This window comes from Oreochromis aureus, linkage group 8, assembly GCF_013358895.1.
Source record: "Oreochromis aureus strain Israel breed Guangdong linkage group 8, ZZ_aureus, whole genome shotgun sequence".
NCBI classification, from domain to species: domain Eukaryota; kingdom Metazoa; phylum Chordata; class Actinopteri; order Cichliformes; family Cichlidae; genus Oreochromis; species Oreochromis aureus.
Window position 1 is genome coordinate 11049185 of NC_052949.1, and position 23786 is coordinate 11072970.

The following is a 23786-nucleotide window of genomic DNA, read 5'->3' on the forward strand; positions in this document are numbered from 1 at the left end:
TTTTAAAATGACATTTTACATATTACTTGTTATTTATGAATTGTCATCCATTTGCATTGCATGGTTACGGATGGAATCATTTGTTATTTCTATTTCACTTTCTCCCCAGAAAGTTGATTCTGTTCATCTGGATGTTGCGTTTTTATTTGGAGAAGCATTTTGTCAATCATCCATGTGAGTTCATCAGCAAGTGTCGGCTGATTTTCCAACTTTATGAACGCACCTTTGCACAATGACAGAAAACACCACTACTTACTAGCAACTAGCCAAGAGCTCAATCAGTTTAACTATGAATATGCAAATTGTCATGGCCATAGTCAAGAGTATATTTCACAGGAGATAGTGAATATCTGCAACCACAGGATCCCCCTTGGTTACTTTTGTCTTCAGTGGCCTCCTTGACTCCTCACTGAAGGTTAGGTTAGGCAAGAAAAAGATTCTTTCTTTGAAGAAACTACACAACTTTACTTTATAATAGGCATTTGCATACATGACATTTGTTGTCTCTTAAGGAAAACAGGTAAAGGAGATCCCTCCCTCCTTTAGGGTAAACATTAACTTGAAGATCGTGCTCCAGGTGAGGCTTGAACTCACAACCTCGGCATTGCTCATCCTAATACTGTCATATAAGTACCGCGCGCTAACCGATTGCGCCACTGGAGCTCTGAATAAAGCGCATTCATGGACCTATAATAAATCAAGGAAAAATGAATGAATGACCGACGCTTGAGATAGGTTTGCGCCCTGTCTGGGGTGTATCCCACCTCTTTTTGTTTGTTTGTATTTTTGTAAGCAGTAAGGACATACAGCTACAACATTGCTCTGCCGAATACCATTATACACCGTGAACTAACGGTTTGGAGCACGAGAAGAAAGGGTGTACCCCGCCTCTTTTTTTCGTCTTGTTTGAGTCATCACAATCAAAACGTCAGATAGTTGTTTATAACTCAGTATACTACAAACACATAAGTGAGTTTTAATAAAGAAAGATTTTAGGTAATAAGTGAATGGCAAAATGTCTATTTTATAGTACTTATATTGAGTATACTTGATGTAATTAGTCTCTATTATTTGATAGTCTATTTATATTCTGTATATGTTTTTCCTATTTCACATTAGAGTGCTACCTAACACAACCTTTGTAGCAGTGACTGCAAGATCGCAGCACTGTCGCGCCAAAAGAGTTCCATTTATGAACCTATAATAAATTACGGGGAAATAAACTTCAGCCCATTTAAGATATAAAATTGCCTCTGCAACAGGCTGGTTACCTACAGAGGTGGCCAGTAGCGGTTTTAGATACGGGCGACACGGGCGGTTGCCCGGGGCGGCATCGTGATGGGGGGCGGCATCACGGGCATCGGCAAAAAAAGAAAAAAAACGCTCGTACTCATGCTGCCCCTACGGCAGCCAGTGCATATTGGGAATGGCACAGGCATCGATCGGTTTTCTATCGCCCATTTGCTGGAAGTAAGGGCGCCCTCCGTTTGCGTGGTGCGCCTGCTGCTTGCGGCGCAGAGAGGAGAGGGCGGGGCGGTGGGGGATTCTCTGGCTGACTGGAGCGGCATCTAATAACCAACTAGCAAAATAAAACAAAATAACAAACACGAAAACACCAGACATCATGATACAGACTTATAATTTGCACCGATGTTTTTTCAAAATTCTATACACGAAAAGTGAGCGCGAGAGCCCTCGGTGCGCCTGCTCGCTGCTGAAGTCAAAGTAAACTTTATTGTCATCTCCGCTACATACAGTCCAGTATATAGAGAGACGAGACGACGAGGCTCCAGTTACAGCAGTGCAAGTAAACAAACAATAAATATAAGAAGAGTAAGAAAATAAATATACACTTTAGGACTCGGGGTAAAGGGATCAATGACAATTCAAAATTTACAGTCTGATGATTTAAAGTCTCACACACAACCAGTCGAAAGGGGAGGAGCCCCGGCTGCTTCCAAATCGAGCACATTTCATTCCTAATGTTGTAAATCCAAGTCTGTTATGTATTCATGATTTGAATCCTGGGTTGTGTGAAATCTCAGAAATGCACCCTAGGCAAAGTGAATCTGTGAACTAAGGTGTAGGTCTGTTAGGATATGTTGTGGTGATCCTCGGGTTGAAGGATGGGTGTTCATTCTGGAGTGCAAAATTAAAACCAATGGAAGATGGACAAGAAAAGTTCAAAGCCATCAGGTGCTCAGTTTAGAAAAATAGAAAAGAAGAGGAGGAGAAACGAGCAAAAGATACAGGTAAGCAGATGTGTCATTGGATAATGGCAGGTCATCCTGAAACAGTCAGAATCAGAATACTTTATTAATTCCTAAGGAAATTACGTGTGTTACAGCTGCTCCAAGAAGAAATGGTAAAAATAGTAACACTAACAAATTAAACTCCAAACAATACATTATGTTACAGATTTTAATATTAATTAGTCATTGTCAGTTGTTGATTTGTCCTGTTCTCATTGTATGAAGAATTATGATGGCTGTTTGGTAGCCGTTTGCATACTATGCATACTCACTCTGTCTTCATATGTGTATGTGGACAACAGTTTTATGTTAATGTACGATCCTTAATATGTTTTGTGTGTGTGTGTGTGTGTGTGTGTGTGTGTGCGTGTGTGTGTGTGTGTGTGTGTGTGGTGGAGGGGGGGCGCCAGAGGGAGTGTTCGCCCAGGGCGCCAAACAGGCTAGGACCGCCACTGGAGGTGGCAAAAGTATAATCGTTCTGTACTTAGCAAGAGGCACAGATACTAGTGCCAGACCCTCAAACATGGGGAGAATATGCAAACTCCACACAGAAAGACCGAAGGATGATGGTGGAATTGAACTCAGGTCCTCCTTCCTGTAAGGCAACAGTGCTAACCAACCAAAAGAAAAATTAGCCTCTGAAATATACTCAAAATCAAAAGTCAAAGCTCTTTGGAGAACATTACCAGCAGCTATTTTTGTGCAAAGCTAAGTGAACACTGTGCTGTATGTATTATATTAATACCAGTAAATGTGAATAAAGACTATTTCAGTCAAAGTTTGCATCTTAATACATTGGGCGTACCCTGCTTCTTGTCCTGTGGGTGTTGGGAAAGGTTCAAGTCCCCATGCAGATTTGACTCATCAAATCAATGCATGGATGGAAAATAAAACCAGAAAACGAACTGCAGAACAATTCTGTTTCCATACCAAAAGATTCAAATAGCATTGCAGATAATGCTCGTAGGCTGACGACTTGTAGAAAAAACAGGGAGACCGAAGTAAGCAATAGCTGAGGACAGCCATTTCTACTCCTGTCACATGCATCTCTCCTGCGTTGCATGAATTTTGTACATATGTAATGCTCACAATTAGAAACTTTAGATGTGTCATTTGCAGTGTTGGGACTAACGCGTTATTAAGTAACGCGTTACAGTAACTACGTTATTATTGTGGTAACGAGCACGGTAACTAGTTATTATGCCAAAACCAGGAACGCGTTACTCGTTACTGGGATTTAGATAGGCTCGTTACTCGTTACTTCGTGTGGTGGATATCGCGGAGCTTCCACAGATTCAATAACATTAGCAAGTGGTGGAAGCCAGCAGGTGGATGAAGGAAAAGGGAGGCAAGAGGAGAGACCGAAGCGGCCGCGGTCCGCGTGTCAGGTGAACTGAACTTCAGGTAAGAAGTTATGACCTGCAGTCTATCTGAGTCAGATATAAACCAAGTTTAGGTGGAGTTTATTTTCGGTATGCTGACTTTTTCGTACTGCGTGCTAGTTAGCATGACGGAGTTTCTGCTGTGTGGGTGCTATGTTACTGATGTTGAACTTTATTTTGTTCATACGGTTAATTATTAGAGTTGCCAACCGTCCTGTAAAAAACAGAATCGTCTGGTATTCAGAGAAAATATTACGCTGCGTTCGTACTGAGGTGAAAAGGAACACAGTTTGTCCCGGACTTCAGCTACAATGAAAAAGACACAAAGCTGAAGCTGCACAGCTGCCTCTTCTTCTCTCATTCTCTCCTCTCCCGTTTCTACTTCAATCATGAAACTGATCAATGATCAGCTGATCGGCTTTTCTCTCTTGTTTATTTATCGCTCACTTTGCGCCAGAAAGAGGAAACCAGCGGATGTCGCGTTAAACAACAGCAGCACGTTTAAGCTTGATCAGCTGTTGTTAGAATTTATTTAATATTAATTTCTAGTATCAGCTGATGTTTATTGGAGCCACAGCTGTAAAGCTGCTGGTCATGATATCGGTTTGGTTATCTGGTGAGAGGGAAACATGCAGATGAAACCAGGAGATGTTCTTACTGAATCATCAGAGCTGAACAGGTGATGGAGAAACAGGTTTACCTTTTAGGTGACATGAATGAGTTGAAGGGAAGTTATGAACTGTTTCTGAGAGACAAATAACACCAGGATCCTTTTCTATGTAGCTGACAGCTGGTAACTGTGCAGGGGCGGGTCTAGCAAATTTTTGCCAGGGGTCCAATGTGGGGCATTAACAGGGAAAGGGGGGGGGACAAGGAAATAGTTTTCTTTATTATTCTCATTTAAAATGTCTCGCTTTTAAAAAAAATAATTATCTGAGTCTTACAACAAACAATTGATAGATTGATACATATATACCATCAGAACAGTGTACATCACTGTCACAACAGTGTTTATTTTCATTCAAAGGCTTTATGATTTTTCCTATAATGATGGGCCGGTCTCTAGTCAAAATGCCCGGGACGATTTTTTTGTCCCAGTCCAGCCCTGTATGCAGCTCATCTGCAGTCTGGTGTTACCTATACATCTTCCTATTCAGAAGGCATAATTTCCAAGTTCTGAGTACAATCAAAAGCACCACGACTGCAGTTTTTGTGTTGGATGTAAAAAGCAGGCTAGAATCATGGCGGCGGTCAACGACGGTCCAGGCGTGGATTTCTCTCGTGGAAATGTGCGTGTAGCATCCAGTCGAACTGAGAAGGCCAGAACTGATGGTTGTTGAATGACCTTTATTGTTCCTTGCCGTGTATCAGACAACGAACCAACGTAAGAACTAGACAAACAAATAAAACAATTGCCATGTTATTAATGTAACACCATTTTAACCGCTCATTACGCTGGTCTAACCGTTTTCTATTAAACTATACATGTCATGCGTTTCACATTACTCAAATTAAATCATGTACATTACAAACCTTGTTCCCCTGTCGACTGTAGCTAGAACCATTGATTTTTATAGTTTAACCGTGTCCTTCTCTCCCTTTCTCCGTTAGCATTAGTTTTCCGCTTTCTTCCGTCTTTTTGTGCATCAAGCTAGTTACCGTCACATCGTTCACTTCCGGTCACACAGGAAGTTACCACAATAAAAGCACAAACGTTATATTACGTGTACATGAGCTAGCTTTACATATCCGTAGTTACACTCCCACCAAATTATTTGCTGTTACAAACAAAATAAAACAAATAATTTCTAAACAGGTAACTTAACAATGATAATACCTTTTTATATGCAACAACTACTTTTCATTGCACTTTAACTTCTTACAACATTTTGCTCTTCACAACTTCACAACAGCAGAACCAACTTATGAACTGGGCGTTCTACTGTAGACATCTTATGTAAACGTTCACCCTTTTACTAAGGTTTCTGTCTGCAAAGGTTACTTTGACCTTTCTCACAAGTCCATCTTCATCTGTTATGGTGTCCACAACTCTACCAAGTCTCCATTGGGATCGTGGCAGTATTTCATCCTTGTCCATCACTATGTCACCTACTTGCATATTCCTTTTAGCAGCATGCCATCTCTGCCGAATCCTGATGTTGTGAAGATATTCTCTCTTCCATCTGCTCCAAAATTGCTCTGTTAGGTATTGTACCTGGCGCCACTGCTTTCGAGCATACAGATCCTCTTTAACAAACTGTCCTGGAGGAGGCAAAGCTGTTGTGGTTTTCATAGTTAGGAGATGATTTGGAGTTATTGGTTTCAAACTGTTTGGATCATTGAGATTGTCTGTCGTCAACGAGCGGCTGTTTACTATTGCAGCTGCTTCATAGAGAAAGGTTCTGAGCGATGAATCAGTGAGTCGTCTCTTTGCGAGAGCAAGTGTGGCGTTGAGGACGTTTCTCACAGTCCGAATTTGTCGTTCCCATACTCCACCTGCGTGACTAGCATGGGGTGTGTTAAACACAAAATCACATTGTTTTCAGATAGAAAGGTTGTCAGTTTTTCAGTGTCTATTTCATTCAGTGCTGCACACAGTTCATTTTGGCACCTACAAAGTTAGTACCTCGATCACATTTTATTTGTCTGACAGAGCCTCTCAGAGCTATAAAGCACCTTAGTCCATTAATGAAAGCGTCCGTAGTCAGGTCTTCTAACATTTCTACATGTACCGCTCGTAAATAGAAACAAGTGAAAAGGAGAGCGTACCTTTTGTTTTCTTTTCTTGCTTGTTTGGTTAGGAATGGGCCGAAAACATCCATACCACAGTATGTGAAAGGCGGAGAGTGTTCGACTCTTTCTGTGGGGAGATCTTTCATCCTTTGTCCTTCCACAGCTCTCCTTAGTCTCCGACATGTCACACACTGACGGATGTAGTCTGATACTGTTTGACTTAGCTTGGGAATCCAATAACCGCTGGACCGTATTTCGTTCATTGTGAAGCTCTTTCCTTGATGATTTGTTTTTTCGTGACAGTGAGCGATTATGAGTTTTGTAATATGATGGTTTCTTGGAATGATAGTTGGATGTTTGAATGTGTTAGGAAGCGATGAGTGTTGTAGCCTTCCTCCCACCTTGAGCACACTGTCTTCATCCAAGAAAGGATCCAAGTTGTACATTTTGTTGCTCCCAGGTAATGCCTTTCCTTTGCTTAATGTTTTTATCTCGTCTGAAAATGTTAGTCCTTGTAAGTCTTTGATAATCACCGTTTCAGCGTTTTGCCTTTCAGTTACAGTGCTGAGTGACTTTGATTTGTCTCTGAGTAGGAACCGTTTGAGACGTGCTATGGCACTGACGGCGTGTGACCAGGATGAAAACCTTGTGAGACGATCACAGAGACTTCTGTGTTCTGTAGCTTGGCTGTTGAGTGTTTGCACTTTTCTCACCTCTGGATCTCCCACCGAAAGTTCAATAGACTCTTTAGTTGGAAGATTTAACTTCTTTTCCCATAAGAATTGAGGGCCTGTGAGCCAGTTTGATGATAGCAGTTCCGCTACTGATGTGCCCCTTGATGCTATGTCAGCGGGGTTTTCACTCGTCGGTACATAGAACCATTGCTGTGGTGCAGTATTGTTACGTATTTTTTGCACTCTATTGGCAACGAATGTGTGGAAGCGTCTTGCTTCATTGCCAATGTACCCCAGTGTGACCTTTGAATCTGTCCAAAAGAACTCCTTCACATTGTCATAGAGTAGCTCTTCCTTTAGCATGCTGCTTACTGTGATTGATACTGCAGCTGCGGACAACTCTAGCCTCGGAATCGTGGTAACCTTTGTTGGAGAGACTCGAGCTTTGCCCATTACAAAACTACAGTGTACCTCTTTGTTTTTGTTTATCAGTCTCAGGTAAGTGCATTGTCCATATCCTGTCGTACTTGCATCAGAAAAGTGGTGCAGTTCTCTTTGTACCACATCTCCAAACGATGCAGGAACATAACATCTGTTTATTTGTAACCCTTTCAAGTTGTGCAGATCTTCTTTCCAGCACTGCCATTGCGGGTTGAGATGTTCAGGGAGTGGATCATCCCAGTCTGTACCTTGGCGGCACATTTCCTGTAGGATTCTTTTGCCGTTGAGAACGTGCGGACAATGAAACCCAGGGGTCAAATATTGCTGCGACTGTGGACAGGATGCTGCGTCTGGTCGGGGGTTGGTCCTTTACAGCTATGTTGAATGTAAAACAATCCTTTTCTATGTTCCAATACATACCGAGTGCTCTTTCTGTTTGTGATTCACTGAATGTCAAGTCCTTTGCTTTTGTGTCTGTTGCATGTTCTGAAGTAGGAATGTCTTTGAGTGCAACACTGTTGTTAGACACAAACTTATGTAACCTTAGTCCACCCTTGGCACATAGCTCACGTGCTTCTCTTGTGAGTTGTACAGCGTCCTTCACTGTCTCAACGCTTGTTACCCGTCATCGACATAGAAGTCTCTGGTTATAAACTGTGCCGCTACGGGGTACTTGGAGCTGTTCTCTTTGGCTAAACGTTTAAATCCGTAATTTGCACAACCAGGTGACGAAACAGCGCCAAAGAGATGTACAGTCATTCGATAAGCTTGAGGTGGTTTGCTCATGTCTCCTCCTTTCCACCATAAAAAGCGCCAAGTAGTCGCGATCGTTTGTATTGACTTTGAATTGGTGGAACATTTTTCAATGTCACACATTAGCGCCACCTGATGTTGTCGGAAACGGACAAGCACGCCAGTCAAGTTGTTTATCATGTCAGGGCCATTTAGTAAATGGTCATTAAGGCATGTGCCCTTGTGTCTGGCTGAACAATCGAACACCACGCGTAGCCGTTCTGGTTTCTTTGGGTGATAGATGCCGTGGTGCGGTATGTACCATGTCTCACCTTCAGGTCCATTATCATCAGTCTCTTCGGCATCACCCCTTTGTATAATGTCATTCATATATGTGACATAGTCCCTCTTGTATTTTTCATCGCGCATTAGTTTGCGTTTGAGCTGATTGAGTCTGCTCTCGGCAAGTTGTCTGTTATCTGGCATTTGTGGCCTTTCTTTAAATGGCAATGGCATTTCATAATGTCCCTTCTCTGTTTGTGTTATGCCTTGTTCAAGTTTCTCAAGAAACCTAAGGTCGTCTTGAGACACCATCTTTTCGTTTATTTCGTTTTCTTTAAAGTCCTTTTCTAGTGCACGTATTGCATCTGCGGGAGTACATGGAGGCATTTCTTTAACAGTTATTCTGTGACAGAGACTCCTTGTTGTCTCTAATGCATTGCATGGCACTGAGTTGCCAACTATGCTCCATCCTAAATCAGTTTGGATGGCATATGGCTCATTGTCTTTACCTAAGAGTACTTGTCTGGGTGCCAGAGCTTGGGGACAAGTATAACCAATCAGGAGACTCACCTCACAACTGAGGAGTGGTGGGATCTCCTCTACAATGGGCGACAAATGACTCCACAGTTTTGCCGTGTCACATGTAGGTATGTGTTCTCTATTTGCGGGTATGTACTCCTTTGTGTAAGCAGTTGGGAGCCTTAGCACTGTTGCTGAATTGTAACCTCTCACTAGAAGATCACACACCTTTCCGCTGCTTACTACTGCATTTTTACCCATCATTGTGGTTAGTCTGAGTTTTACAGGGCACACATTTGCTTGCAGTTTCTGCGTTACATCCTGATCTATAAAAACAGTGTCACTCTGTGTGTCTAGTAGCGCATAGACTAGTTTTTCCCTTTGTGGATTAGCAGCCGTTGAGACCCATACTGGGACTATCATGGAGGTACTGACTGTGTGTTCTGCTCTAGCGACATTTAACGCCATGGCTGTTGCACTTTCGGGTGAGTTCCCTTGTGTTGCGTTGTCCATACTCACTTGATCTTGCCTTTCTCTTTGCAGACTAATGCTGTAGTTCTCATCGTGAAGACAGGTCGGGTGTCTCTTGGTGCATGTTTCACAAGTGAGGCGCCGTTTGCAGTCCTTAGCACTATGACCTTGCTTTAAACAACCATAACAATGTTTATTATCCTTTACATGTTTCCTTTTCATTTCCAGGGTCATTTGCAGGAAGTTTGGGCATTTTATAAGTGGATGCGACTCTGGGCACAGTGTGCATGAAGAACTGTTGTGTATTTTAGTCTTTGCATCTCGTTCAGTTGTGTTAATGTTGAATACACTTGCCTTGTTTCTTTTGACTTCTCTTGTGTTTCTTTTGTCATCATTCGTTTCCGTGAGAGCGAAGTGCATGTATGGAAGTGACTGGGTTGCATGCTACTTCTGCTTCAAGTGAGAGAAAGGAGGCAAATTCACTGAAGCTGGGGAATTCACCACCGTCCATGAGTATCTTTGTTACATGCCTGTTCCATCTTGTGTTTATCCAGTCTGGCAGTTTATGCAACAGTTTCTGATTTTCTTCACAGTCATTGAGTATTTGTAGTCCTTTCACATGAGGCATGGCAAGTGTGCATGCATTCACAAAATCAGCAAAGTTCCTTAGCCCATCAGCATCTCTCGACTGTATTTTAGGCCAACCAGATAACTTCTCTCTAAATGCCCTTTGTAGCACAAATGGCTGGCCATACCTTTGGTTTAACTTTGTCCAAGCGTCGTTATATGCTTCTTCATCATTTCTGAAGAAAGTCCCTTCAAGGCACTTGCGAGCTGAGCCAGTTACATACCTTTTTAGATAGTACAGTTTATCTGCTGCTGACATGCCAGTTTGTTCAATAAGTGACATGAAAGTGGATTTCCATTCAATAAATTTTATTGGCTCACCACTAAACATTGTTGGTTCTGGCGTGGGGAGTCTATTTATTCTTATGCTGTCTTGTACCGCCTGCGCAAGCTGGCTGACGCTAGGAGGGGCTGTTGGCGCCGGTATGGTGCATGATGGTACAGTGTGTTTGGGTGTATGCTCTGGGTTCACCCTTTCCGTCTTTACTGAATATGCATCATCAAGTTGCGATAACTCTCTGTTGTAGACGTCCAACCTGGCGCGAGCGGCTTCCACCTCCCTTTCGGCTTTCAGGCGTTCCAACTCTGATGTTTGAACTGCCATTTGTTTCTTATGCTCCTCTTCTAGAGCCTTTATCTTTTCCTTTTGTCTTTGTTCCTCTTGTACAATCTTGTACTCTGCTTCTTTCGCTGCTAGTTTTGCTGCTGCATCTGCTCGTTTTGAAGCAAGATGTGAGGCTGAAGACAGTTGGCTACGTTTCGATGCTGCAGTTGAACCATAGATGGATTGGGCATAATCATGTTCTAATAGTCTGCGTAGACGTTTTCTTTCATATTCTGCATCAAAGTCTCCATCTACACCACTTATTCTTTCCAGGATGACTTTCACAATGTCATGAGTAACTGCTTCACATGCATCGGTTTTTCTTCGTATGTCTGATGAAGGTGCAATGTGACTTCTCATTTCAGTGTACAACTTTAGCAGTTCATCTTTTCTTTGCTCTACATCATCTGCAAGATCTGCCATTTCTTTCTCTGAAATGTCCAACTTTAATCTTTCTCTTGTTTCTCGCACTCGTATTTTCCATTGTTCATAAAGAGTTAATAGTCTTTTTTCTTTTTTACTTATCTCTTCTCTCTGATAAGTTAGCATTTTTTCTGTTGGCACCTTGGCTCTTTCTGAACGCCTTGGAATCGCGGAGTCGCTTTGAGCTTTATCTTGCAGCTCATTTAATATTTTTTCTTTGTTTGCAAACTGTTCGTTAATGTCTTCTTCTGAATCCTCCATTTTAACTTTATTTTCCTTATGCCTTTCACCGTTTTATTCTCTGACCTGCATCTGCCATCCGCTGGACGTCGTGGGAATTGTCGTTAAACCTTGAGCCTTTGTGGTGTAGCAAAATGGCGGCGGTCAAGTTCTTACTGTAGCATCCAGTCGAACTGAGAAGGCCAGAACTGATGGTTGTTGAATGACCTTTATTGTTCCTTGCCGTGTATCAGACAACGAACCAACGTAAGAACTAGACAAACAAATAAAACAATTGCCATGTTATTAATGTAACACCATTTTAACCGCTCATTACGCTGGTCTAACCGTTTTCTATTAAACTATACATGTCATGCGTTTCACATTACTCAAATTAAATCATGTACATTACAAACCTTGTTCCCCTGTCGACTGTAGCTAGAACCATTGATTTTTATAGTTTAACCGTGTCCTTCTCTCCCTTTTCTCCGTTAGCATTAGTTTTCCGCTTTCTTCCGTCTTTTTTGTGCATCAAGCTAGTTACCGTCACATCGTTCACTTCCGGTCACACAGGAAGTTACCACAATAAAAGCACAAACGTTATATTACGTGTACATGAGCTAGCTTTACATATCCGCCGTTACAGTGCGCATTATTTTTTCCTTTCTGTTGGTAGGTGGCACAGTGCACTTGTGGCAAGTAAGCAAGATAGAAGACTGGCAATCTTGCTGGGTATCCAGTTACGGAAGCAACACATTAACAAGAGAATTCTGAGTAAAACCAAAGTTACTTTCCCTAGTAACTAGTTACTTTGAAAGTAACGAGTAACTTGAAGTAACTGAGTTACTTTTTTAGAGAAGTAACTAGTAATGTAACTAAGTTACTAATTTAAAGTAACTTACCCAACACTGGTCATTTGTTTAATGACTATTCCATTCAATACAGGGATCTGCCTTTTTGACCACTACTAAAAGTATAGGTGGTAGTGAGTGACCACACCCTCATGTTAGAAACAGTCATATTTCCTGTACTCTCACATGCTGAGCTTTTTAAACATGGTAATCAAGCTCATCCTTCCCCGTGATAAAAGCCCTGAAATTTCCCACAACGCCAGCAGTGGTGCTACTGGCAGAGAGGACAGTACCTGTACAGGAAAAAGGTGATGAAGTAGTGCCAATTGAACCATGAAAGCAATTACACCATACGTTACAGGATGGTGTAGTGAGCTAGAGGGCTCAAGCATACTAATGTGGAGAAGCTCACTGTATTTGCCATGTATTCCATCAGTTTGTGTACAGTTCCAAGTTACCATTGCCAGCTCACATTTCCAGTAGGCAACAAAGCCCCGGACATCAATTTGATCAGTGTTGATAAGCTGTTGATTGGAGCTCTAACACCTCTGCGGTTTTAAAGAAGGCCCAACAGCGTCTCCACTTTCTGAGAATCCTCAGAAAAATGGACCTGAAGAAGGAGCTGCTGACCGTCTTCTACCGCTGCTCCATTGAAAGTGTGCTGACATATTGCATCAGTGTGTGGTTCTCCAGCTGCACCACAGCACACAGAAAGGCACTCCAGAGGGTCATCAACATGGCCCAAAAAATCATTGGACATCCTCTTCCCTCCCTGAAGGACCTGTACAGCACTCGCTGTCTCAAGAGGGCACGCAGCATCCTACGGGACTGCACACACCCAGGACACCGGGTGTTTAAGCTGCTGCCGTCTGGCAGGAGGTTCAGGCTGCTGAGGTCCCGAACGAATAGACTCAAGGACAGCTTTTACAACAGGGCAATAGCCCTTATCAATGCAAATAGCTAAACTTGACTGGCTACCTACCTGGACTTACTGTTAACAACGGTAAAAACAGTAATAATAATATTTATAACAAGGTGCAATAATAATTAATGTGCAATAATAACAGTAATACAAATACACTTCTTCTTTTTTTAACTAAGTTATTATACTGTGTTGTGTTGTTTGTGTTGCGTTGTGATGTGTCGTATCGTGTCATGTGTTACATGTAGTGCCGACGTAGGACAGTTTTCCAATTTCATTGTACTAGTGTACTATGTATGACTGTGCAATGACAATAAAGAGTTATCTTATCTTATAGACACCAGTCTTGAAAGCCTACACAGAAAAATTGATGTCCTGTGAAGTATATGTACCATTTTCTAGATGGTTGAACTGTATGAAACCAAGTGGTGCATTTAAAACTCACTGCTCAAACTGAAGTTACAATAAAGCAGCCTTTTTATTGCAGCACACATTTTAGGACCAAGACATTACATGGACCCACTCCATCTTCAGACCCCGGCCTTGGTCTGGCTGTTGGCTGGCAGTGGCTTGCCCATGTGGATCCCCACTGTGAGGCCACATTCTTTGCTGGCATATTTCTCTTTGACCTCAGGCTTCAGCAGGAAACCCTTCTCCTTGTCAAAGTAGTCCAAGGGAGCAAAGTACACAGGTGCTTCCCCACAGAGGTTTTGCAGTCGTGTGCGCCAGCCCTCCAGCATGGAGCTGCGAGATTCAGGAGAACCAGTAGCAGGATCCCAGAAGATCTGAGGGGCAAAAACCTGGAAGCCGCAGTAGTTCAGGATCCCGTTCTGCACACAGGGAGGAGCAGCTGTTACCACATGACAGATCATTTAATGCTTGGCTCTGTTTATAGTGAGACCTCACCTGCAGTGGCCACAGTGTGACATTGATGTCACCACTGATGCCAGTGTCACTGTACACAGATTCAGGACAGTCAGTGGTGAAGGACAGCATGGCTTTCTTGTCCTGTACAGAGAGCAAGGAGTGAGCAAAGAGGGAGAGGACACAGCCTGAACACAGACATGTTGGTGGAGCTCTCACCTTGAACATCCCCTCACTGTACCGCTTCTCCTGTGCGTAGGCTGAGCCCAACACCCGATCCATCCACCCCTTCATGATGGCAGGAACAGATGACCAGTACATGGGGAACTGGGAACACAGGTTTAATGGCCATTTTGATGTGGACAGCCTTCAGCTGACAGCAAAGACATTTCCAGTCAGACACTACCTGAAAGATGACAAGGTCTGCCTCCTTGAGCTTCTCCTGCTCTTTTTTGATGTCATCTGCAAGTCTGCCCTCCTCTGATGCCAGTTTGATCTCCTTTGCATAGCAGAAGTTCTCAGCATCCTTCACTCCACCTGTGACAAAAGCTAATGTTTACATTTGAAGAACAACCCAAACCAAAGCATTGCTATACCTGCAGGATATTTGTATACCAGTGATGTCCTCAGTAGTAGCAGCAGCTTTGAACTTCATGGCGTACAGGTCAGACACCTCTACAGTGCAGCCTTGAGCAGTCAGAGCTGCCACAGCAGCATCTTTGGCAGCAGCATTGAAGGAGGCAGGGCTCTCATGGGCATACACAATCAGCACCTTCTTGGCTGAAAAGCCAAAAAAAAAAAAATATTGATAGAGCTCCAGTCACATCACAAACATTTCACATTGTTCAAAATAAGAGACCAAACAAGTTTCAGCAATTACCAGGAAGAAAAATTTCTTACCCATTCTCAAAACTGGTGCACAACAGTAAATGATGAGTTTTCTGTCTAGCTGTTATAATAAGAGAAAAAGCTGCCCATACTGAAGCAAAAACACAGCCTGCTGCTTTTATACACACTTCGAGCACTACTTCACACAGGTGCTGTCAATCAGCAATCAGCCTCATGAGTCAGCCAGCTGGTACTGGGGTAATTTCTCTCAGGTTTCCCATTTTGTATGGAAACTTGTGGGCATAACTCTGAGATTAACCTAAACCTTCAGCCCAGTTCAAACACAAGATGAATTTATAAGCCATAGTCATCTTAGTTTCACTCGTTCAGTACCATCATGTGGTCAAAGTGTCCTTTCGGTGTAGAAGCTATGGTACATGGTTTAAGTCACCATAACGTACCTTCTTGTAGAAAGTTGATTCTGTTCATCTGGATGGTTTGTTTATAGTGGAAGAAGCATTTTGTCAATCATCCATGTGAGCTCATTAGTGAGAATCGGCTGATTTGAGGTTTTTCCAACATTAGAAACGCACCTTTTCACAATGTCTCAACGTACCATCACTTACTTGCAACTGGCCATGAGGTCAGTCAGTATGTATGAATATGCAAATTGTCATGACCATAGACCAAGAGTATATTTCACAGTGAGATAGTGAGTATCTGCAACCACAGCACCCCTCCTCGATTCCCATTTCAGATCAATTCAGTTCAGTTCAATTCAATTGTATTTATACAGTGCAGTTTTAAATACTCTAGGAGACACAAGTAAGCCTGCAGTCTCAGAGCAAAGAGCTCTAATGGGGTGATATGGTACTATAAAGTCACTGAGTTAAGATGGGGCCTGATTATTGAAGACCTTGTATGTGAGGAGCCAGATTTTGAATTTGGTTCTGGATTTAACAGGTAGCCAGTGAAGGGAAGCCAATATAGGAGAAATATGCTCTCTCTGTCTACTCCCTGTCAGTCCTCTTGCTGCAGCATTTTGGATCAGCTGAAGGCTTTTCAGGGCATTTTTAGGACATCCTGATAATAATGAATTACAGTCGGCCAGCCTAAAAGTATTAATTAATGAACTAGTTTTTCAGCACGGTGGCACGGTGGTTAGCACAATTGCTGCACAGCAAGAAGGTCCTGAGTTCAGTTCCACCATCAGGCCAGGGTCTTTCTGTGTGGAGTTTGCATGTTCTCCCCGTGTTTGTGTCTCCCTAGGTGCTCTGGCTTCCTCCCACAGTCCAAAGACATGCAGTTAGTGGGGATAGGTTAATTGATTAATCTAAATTACCCATAGGTGTGAATCTGTGAGTGCGAATGGTTGTCTGTGTCTCTATGTGTTAGCCCTGCGACAGACTGGCAACCTGTCCAGGGTGTACCCTGCCTCTTGTCCTATGACAGCTGGGATAGCCTCCAGTGCCCCCCCCCGTGACCCTGGAAAGGATAAGCGAATGGATGGATAGTTTTTCAGCATCACACTGAGAGAGGATCTTTCTAATTTTAAAGATATTCTGCAAATGGAAGAAAGCAGTCTTACATATTTGTTTAATGTATGCATTGAAATGGTAAATGGCCTGTATTTATATAGCGCCTTACTAGTCCCTAAGGACCCCAAAGCGCTTTACATATCCAGACATCCACCCATTCACACACTGGTGATGGCAAGCTACATAGTAGCCACAGCCACCCTGGGGCGCACTGACAGAGGCGAGGCTGCGGACACTGGCGCCACCGGGCCTCTGACCACCACCAGTAGGCAACGGGTGAAGTGTCTTGCCCAAGGACACAACGACCGAGACTGTCCAAGCTGGGGCTCGAACCGGCAACCTTCCGATTACAAGGCGAACTCCCAACTCTTGAGCCACGATCGCCCAACGATATATCCACGACATATCCTGGTCAAAAATGACTCAAAGGTTCCTCACAGTGTTACTGGAGCCCAAGGTAATGCCATCCAGAGTAAGAATCTGGTTAGATACAATATTTCTAAGATTTTTAGGGCCGAGTACAATAACCTCAGTTTATCTGAAGGTTATTCAGATCTTTATTAGAGGTCATTCAGATCTTTATATCTTTCAGACATTCCTGTAGTTATAGTAATTACTGTGTGTTATATGGCTTCATGGATACATAAATTTAGGTGTCATCTGCACAGCAGTGAACATGTATCCTATGTCTTCTAGTGATGCTGCCTACAGGAAGTATGCGTAATGTAATGAATATGATCTTAGCACGGATACCTGTGGAACTCCATAATTAACCTTAGTGTGTGAAGAGGACTCTCCATTTACGTGAACAAATCGGAGTCTATTAGATAGATATGATACAAACCACTGCAGCACAGTACCTGTAATACCCACAGCATGCTCTAATCATTCAAATAGAATATTATGGTCAACAGTATCGAACGCTGCACTGAGGTCTAGCAGGACAAGCACAGAGATGAGTCCACTGTCAGAGGTCATAAGAAGATCATTTGTAACCTTCACTGTTTCTGTGCTGTGATGAGCTCTGAAACCTGACTGAAACTCTTCAAATAAGCCATTCCTCTGCAGATGATCTGTTAGCTGTTTGACAACTACTCTTTCAAGAATTCTTGAGATAAAAGGAAGGTTGGAGATTGAACTGTAACTAGCTAAGACAGCTGGGTCAAGAGATTACTTTTTAGGTAATAGTTTAACTACTGCTAGCTTGAAGGCCTGCGGTACAGAGCCAATTATTAGAGATGGGTTGATCAAATTTAAGATTGAAGCATAAATTAATGGCAGGATTCTTTGAGCAGTTTTGTAGGAATGGGGTCTAAAAGACACATTGATGGTTTGGAGGAAATAATTATGGAAGTTAATTGGAGAAAAAGACTAAATGAATACAAATTGTACTGAAATTAGATGGATATAATATTACGTCTGTGAGATGATTAAAATTTTGTTTGTAAAGAAATTCATGAAATCATTTCATTAAAGGAATGGTTGGCTTGACAGAGCTCTGAATTTTTGTCAGTCTGGCTACAGTGCTTGGTTTCTCCGATGTTTAAATCATGGCAATCCTCCTGGCACTTAACAGCGTACAGTATATTACTCTGTTTGTGTCGGGGGACCCGATTCTTAGGGTGGACCAATTTTTGGTGCAGCGTGTTTTGGGGTTCAAAAGTAACGAGACACGGCGTTTAGAGAAAATGTGTCTCAACTGTTCCGATACTCCTGACACATACGGGATCACTAAGGGTTTTTGCTTAGGCGCAGTTGTCCTTCTCTCCTGGATTGGTTGGAGCTTTCTTTAGGCCCCTGGTTTGAGCGGGGAGTCAAGGAGGCCATTTACGTGAAAAGGGAAAGACCATCTCTGAATCGAGGAGGGGCCCTAAGGGTACATCTTTTGCCATCTTACAATGCTGTGATTGCAGCCATTCCCCAACTCTCTGTGAATGGTACTTATTGCTATTAATCAGTGGGCTTTGATCAGTAAGCTTTGATCAGTGGTTGCTGATCAATAGTCAAGACAATTTGCATATTAATGATCAAGGAACTGACCTCTGTGCAAATGTACTGTTTATAAGTTGGGAAACCTGCAGTCAGCTGAGACTGAAGAAGTCACTTGGAAGAGTGACAAAACGTTTCTCCCATTGAAAACATTACGTTCAGACGAACAGAATCAACCTTTTGGGATTTACTTACCTGGATCACTGAGCATGCATCAAGAGATTTTTAGTTTCTTGTTTAGGAGCTGACACAGTCTCTAAGGGGATGGGGTTTGGAGGATAACTGGAAAAGGGAAGCAGCAGAGAGGCATGTAAGACTGCAACTCTGCTTCCTGGTCCCAGTTCTGGATAGTCACATTTTGGGGGTTTAATCAATTTGGCCAGATTTCTAGAAATGAGAGCTGCTCCATCCAAAGTGGGATGGATGCCGTCTTTCCTAACAAGACCAGGTTTCCCCCAGAAAGTTTCCCAGTTATCTATAAAGCCCACATCGTTTCTGGGACACCACTCAGACAGACAGCAATTTAAGGAGAACATGTGGCTAAACATGTCACTCCTGGTTGGGGGACCAGAGAAAACTACAGAATCCAACATTGTTTTGGCAAAGTTGCACACCGATTCAGTATTGATTTTAGTGACTTCCTATTGATGTAACCAAGTATGTCATTATGCTGTATGGGATATATCTGTAAGTTTTTAATTAAATTGTCTGACAAGCTACACAAAAACACCACCGTATGTTGCAACAAGAACAGGAAGTGATACTCTACCACAAAGAGAGCACCACCCTTTCAACCTGGCAGTAGCTTTTCCCTTCAATGGCTTCCTCAACTCCTCTTTCAAGGTGAGTCAAGCGGTTCTCTTTTTGAAGAAAGTAAACAGTAGTGCTGTCGGTAGCATTTGCCTACATGAGATTTGTTATTTTCTCAAGAAATAAGGACACGTTTTTTTCCCCTGAGCATTTATCTATTGGCATTAGGTAAAAAGTTAGCTTGAAGATTCTGCTCCAGGTGAGGCTTGAACTCACAACCTCGGCATTGCTCGTGCCAATACTGTCATATAAGTACCGTGCGCTAACCGATTGCGCCACTGGAGCTCTGACTAAAGCACAAAATTAATGAACAAATGAGTACTAGGCTTGAGAAAGGCTGGCAGCCGTTCTAGGGTGTGTCCCGCCTCTTTTTGTTTTGTATTTTTGTAATTCAAGGACCATGGACATAGAGCCACAACATTGCTCTGTCTAATACTATATACATGCACTGATTGGAGCACCACAAGAAAGGGTGTACCCCGCCTCATCTTAACGCTTAAAGTGCAAGACAGTTGTTTATAACTCGGCATACTAAAAACACAGCAGTGGGTTTTAATAAAGAAAGTTTTTAGGTAATAAACAAATGAAAAGATGCCTATATAACAGTGCTTAGAGTGAGCACACCTTATGTAAATAGTGTGCATTATTCGACAGTCTGTTTATGTGGTGTATATTGTATATTCTTTTATTTCATATTAGAGTGTTACCCAACACAACCTTCGTAGCAGAAACATAAATGTGGAGAAGAAAAAAGCCACTGCTCCAGGTGAGGCTTGAACTCACACCCTCGGCATTGCTCAGCCACATACTGTCATATAAGTACCGCGCGCTAACCGATTGCGCCACTGGAGCTACATTCAAAACAGGAGCATTCATGTACCTGTTTACAAAATCAAGGAGAAATGAGAAAGCTCACACTGCAAATTTAGGATTTACCCTGTCTCTTGCCCTATGGGAGTTGGGATAGGTTCCAGCCCCAAATCAGTATCAATTGGTGAATGGAACAAAACCAGAAAATTTATTGCAGAAAAATGAAATTCTTGATGTAATTGGACCCAGTGTTTTTAGGCTGCCGGCTTGTAGAAAGAACAGGGAGACCAAGGAGTAGCTATGGGTAAGAACAACTATTTCTCATTCTCTCACAGACATCTTATCTTGGAATTTTGTACATATGAAATGCTAAGTAGCTGATGAATTAAAATGTATTTATATGAAAGGCAATGGTGGTACTGGCTGACCACACCCTTATATTTTAAAGTGTCACATTTCCTCTCTGCCCACATGCTGAGCTTTTTACTTAAAAGTCTGAGCTCATCCCTCCCCTTGATAAAAAGCACTAACATGCCCCACAATTCCTGCAGTGGTGCTACTGGTAGAGAGACAGTAGCTGTACAGGAAAGACGTGACGAAGTAGTGCCAAGTGAACCATGAAGGTGACGACACCATCACATTATATATGGTGTAGTGAGCTGGATGGCTCAAGCTGTCACTCAGCATGCTAATGTGGAGAAGCTAACCGAATTGACCATGCATTGCATCAGTGTACAGTTCCAAGTTACCATTGGCAGCTCACATTTCCAGTATGCAACAAAGCCCCAAGCATCAATTTGATCAGTGTTGATAAAGACACCAGTCTTGAAAGCCTACACAGAAAGCTTGGTGTCCTGTGAAGTATATGTACCATTTTCTAGATGGTTGAACTGTATGAAACCAAGTGGTGCATTTAAAACTCACTGCTCAAACTGAAGTTACAATAAAGCAGCCTTTTTATTGCAGCACACATTTTAGGACCAAGACATTACATGGACCCACTCCATCTTCAGACCCCGGCCTTGGTCTGGTTGTTGGCTGGCAGTGGCTTGCCCATGTGGATCCCCACTGTGAGGCCACATTCTTTGCTGGCATATTTCTCTTTGACCTCAGGCTTCAGCAGGAAACCCTTCTCCTTGTCAAAGTAGTCCAAGGGAGCAAAGTACACAGGTGCTTCCCCACAGAGGTTTTGCAGTCGTGTGCGCCAGCCCTCCAGCATGGAGCTGCGAGATTCAGGAGAACCAGTAGCAGGATCCCAGAAGATCTGAGGGGCAAAAACCTGGAAGCCGCAGTAGTTCAGGATCCCGTTCTGCACACAGGGAGGAGCAGCTGTTACCACATGACAGATCATTTAATGCTTGGCTCTGTTTATAGTGAGACCTCACCTGCAGTGGCCACAGTGTGACATTGATGTCACCATTGATGCCAGTGTCACTGTACACAGATTCAGGACAGTCAGTGGTGAAGGACAGCATGGCTTTCTTGTCCTGGACAGAGAGCAAGGAGTGAGCAAAGAGGGAGAGGACACAGCCTGAACACAGACATGTTGGTGGAGCTCTCACCTTGAAGATCCCCTCACTGTACCGCTTCTCCTGTGCATAGGCAGAGCCCAACACCCGATCCATCCACCCCTTCATGATTGCAGGAACAGATGACCAGTACATGGGGAACTGGGAACACAGGTTTAATGGTCATTTTTAATGTGGACACCCTTTAGCCGATTAAAGACATTTCCAGTCAGACACTACCTGAAAGATGACAAGGTCTGCCTCCTTGAGCTTCTCCTGCTCTTTTTTGATGTCATCTGCAAGTCTGCCCTCCTCTGATGCCAATTTGATCTCATCTGCATAGCAGCCCTCTGCATTCCTCACGCCACCTGTGACAAAAATCTAGCATTTGCATCTGAAGCACAAAGCATTGCTATACCTGCAGGATATTTGTATACCAGTGATGTCCTCAGTAGTAGCAGCAGCTTTGAACTTCATGGCGTACAGGTCAGACACCTCTACAGTGCAGCCTTGAGCAGTCAGAGCTGCCACAGCAGCATCTTTGGCAGCAGCATTGAAAGAGGCAGGGCTCTCATGGGCATACACGATCAGCACCTTCTTGGCTGCAAAGCCAAGAAGAATAGATTAAATTCCTACTAGGTCAAGAATATTTTAATCACACTCTATGAAAAAACTATTACAACCTATGTTTAATTTAAGTAATGATAACAGCAATCATGACAATAGAGAAGAATGGGGAGGGATAAAAAGAGATACTTACCCATTTCAAAGCAAGTGCCTGACTATGACTGATCAACTTTACAAGTGGTAGGTACGTTGTTGGAGGAAGCTGCTACTAGTGGAAGGCTTGGCATGGTAGTTTTATATACCTCCTAGCTCTCGTTACTTCAGGTGCTGTCCATCAGCAATCAGGGTCATCAATCAGGCAGTTGGCTGATTGATGGCTGGCTCTGAGTACCACTGAATTGGCTTGATATCAGCTAATAGTATTATTAGTATTAGTATTGCAACAGGCATCTTACCTTGAGAAATACTGCAAATATACAATTACCTGGCAAAACACAGGAACTGGATTGTGCTTCGTTTAAAGCAAATTGGCAAAAGGTGCAATTTTTTAAAACTCATGTTAAATGCAAAGTAAAATGATCAAAGTCAAAAGTGAAAAGTATTGTATGGAAACAGATAAAAACACAGTGGCAACTTAATTGGGAAAACAGTACAAGGGGAAGGCATTTGTATTCATTACTAAATAAAACTGGCACCATACTCTATCAAAGGACCAGTAGACGAGACCAAGCCATGTTAAGTGGAATCCAGAGTGGGCACAGCAACCTCAATAATACTTTATTCATAACAGAACATTCATTTGGTCTCTGTGAACAATGCCATTAGGCTGAGACAGTTAAGCACGTTCTTCTGTGATGTAGGAAATTCATTAGGGAAAGAAATGTTACAAAATTATGTAGACTGAATCAAGGGCAGCACTACGGAGTTATCTTTACGTGACCGGACTAAATAAGAGCATCTAGAAGCAGAATGGTTAGTAATGTTAAATGACTGGAGAATCCTACAGGAGGCAGTACTGCATTGTCCTGGATGCCAGCTATGATAAAGCACCAAGCAAGAAGAAGAAGAAGCAGCAGACCACTGAACACACTGAACAACTCATAGAAGTGGCCTTAAGCGTGTATATAATCTACTTCAACACAATGTATTTGTTTTCTTTCACAGGGTCGCCCTCAGTTACTGTCTCAGTGAAAAGAAAGTTATAGGAGATAAGACGGCTTTTAAGTGTCCGACATTTATCATTTATAAAGTCAGTTTATTTATATGTGCCACTGTTATATTTTCACCTTCACCGTGTCAACATTGTGTGCTCATTTATGATCCTTGAAACATTTATGTTCTTTACAGTATAAGCTGTGATTTTCTTATAATTGTCTACTTCTGATCTCTACAGTATAATGTGTAGGGAACAATGGCTAACAAATTTGGAGTAGCAAGAACTGCTGCTGCACAAACCTTCAGGCCAAACCTCAGTCCTCAAAGGAGAGATGAAAACAGTGTAACTGACCAACACCCACCAACAGCAATATATTTTGCTTCCAAGGAGCCAGACTCTGTTGTAATTTTTCAAAGTGGTCTTTAGCAAAATGACTTTTTCCTAAAGTCAATTGTCTGTGTCTAATTCTTTTGACATTATCTTCAGTTCAATGGTTCCATATAAAGGATGCCTAACTCAAAGGATGAACCAGTGTTGTGTCTACACATAATGGACAACTTGGCAAAGAAACAACATTAAATTGT

The 23786-nt window shown here is 42.6% G+C and overlaps 3 protein-coding genes and 3 non-coding genes across 6 annotated transcripts; all 6 read right to left on the reverse strand.

Annotated features, from left to right (window-relative positions):
• Positions 1–569: 569 nt before the first annotated feature.
• On the reverse strand, positions 570–663 carry trnai-uau. Its single transcript has 2 exons — positions 626–663; positions 570–605 (listed from the first exon to the last, which is right to left on the reverse strand). It is a non-coding gene; the product is annotated as a tRNA-Ile (tRNA).
• A 9214-nt stretch (positions 664–9877) lies between these two features.
• Positions 9878–11997, reverse strand: LOC120441508 (actin cytoskeleton-regulatory complex protein pan1-like). Its single transcript, XM_039616789.1, has 2 exons — positions 11776–11997; positions 9878–11633 (listed from the first exon to the last, which is right to left on the reverse strand). The coding sequence occupies exon 2, from the start codon at positions 11399–11401 to the stop codon at positions 9878–9880; it is 1524 nt and encodes a 507-aa protein (XP_039472723.1). The 5' UTR covers positions 11402–11633; positions 11776–11997.
• A 1589-nt stretch (positions 11998–13586) lies between these two features.
• LOC116328799 (NAD(P)H dehydrogenase [quinone] 1-like) lies at positions 13587–15039 on the reverse strand. The gene is made up of 6 exons (XM_039616480.1): positions 14897–15039; positions 14612–14776; positions 14403–14533; positions 14216–14323; positions 14039–14140; positions 13587–13962 (listed from the first exon to the last, which is right to left on the reverse strand). Exons 1-6 carry the CDS (start codon positions 14898–14900, stop codon positions 13663–13665), a joined length of 810 nt encoding a protein of 269 aa, XP_039472414.1. The 5' UTR covers positions 14901–15039; the 3' UTR covers positions 13587–13662.
• Positions 15040–19352: 4313 nt separating this feature from the next.
• trnai-uau lies at positions 19353–19446 on the reverse strand. The gene is made up of 2 exons: positions 19409–19446; positions 19353–19388 (listed from the first exon to the last, which is right to left on the reverse strand). It is a non-coding gene; the product is annotated as a tRNA-Ile (tRNA).
• Positions 19447–19919: 473 nt separating this feature from the next.
• trnai-uau lies at positions 19920–20013 on the reverse strand. Its single transcript has 2 exons — positions 19976–20013; positions 19920–19955 (listed from the first exon to the last, which is right to left on the reverse strand). It is a non-coding gene; the product is annotated as a tRNA-Ile (tRNA).
• Positions 20014–20904: 891 nt separating this feature from the next.
• On the reverse strand, positions 20905–22360 carry LOC116328800 (NAD(P)H dehydrogenase [quinone] 1-like). Its single transcript, XM_039616481.1, has 6 exons — positions 22240–22360; positions 21917–22081; positions 21720–21847; positions 21534–21641; positions 21357–21458; positions 20905–21280 (listed from the first exon to the last, which is right to left on the reverse strand). The coding sequence occupies exons 1-6, from the start codon at positions 22241–22243 to the stop codon at positions 20981–20983; spliced, it is 807 nt and encodes a 268-aa protein (XP_039472415.1). The 5' UTR covers positions 22244–22360; the 3' UTR covers positions 20905–20980.
• Between the last annotated feature and the right edge of the window lie 1426 nt (positions 22361–23786).

Excerpts from the sequence above, each read along its gene's own strand:
- LOC116328800 (XM_039616481.1), bottom strand. Across the intron at positions 21,848-21,916 it reads TACTACTGAGGACATCACTG|GTGGCGTGAGGAATGCAGAG; the intron begins GTATACAAATAT and ends TTTTTGTCACAG. Across the intron at positions 21,642-21,719 it reads CAGACCTTGTCATCTTTCAG|TTCCCCATGTACTGGTCATC; the intron begins GTAGTGTCTGAC and ends CTGTGTTCCCAG.
- LOC116328799 (XM_039616480.1), bottom strand. Across the intron at positions 14,324-14,402 it reads CAGACCTTGTCATCTTTCAG|TTCCCCATGTACTGGTCATC; the intron begins GTAGTGTCTGAC and ends CTGTGTTCCCAG. Across the intron at positions 13,963-14,038 it reads TCACACTGTGGCCACTGCAG|AACGGGATCCTGAACTACTG; the intron begins GTGAGGTCTCAC and ends CCCTGTGTGCAG.
- LOC120441508 (XM_039616789.1), bottom strand. The coding sequence starts at position 11,401 with ATGGAGGATTCAGAAGAAGACATTAACGAACAGTTTGCAAACAAAGAA.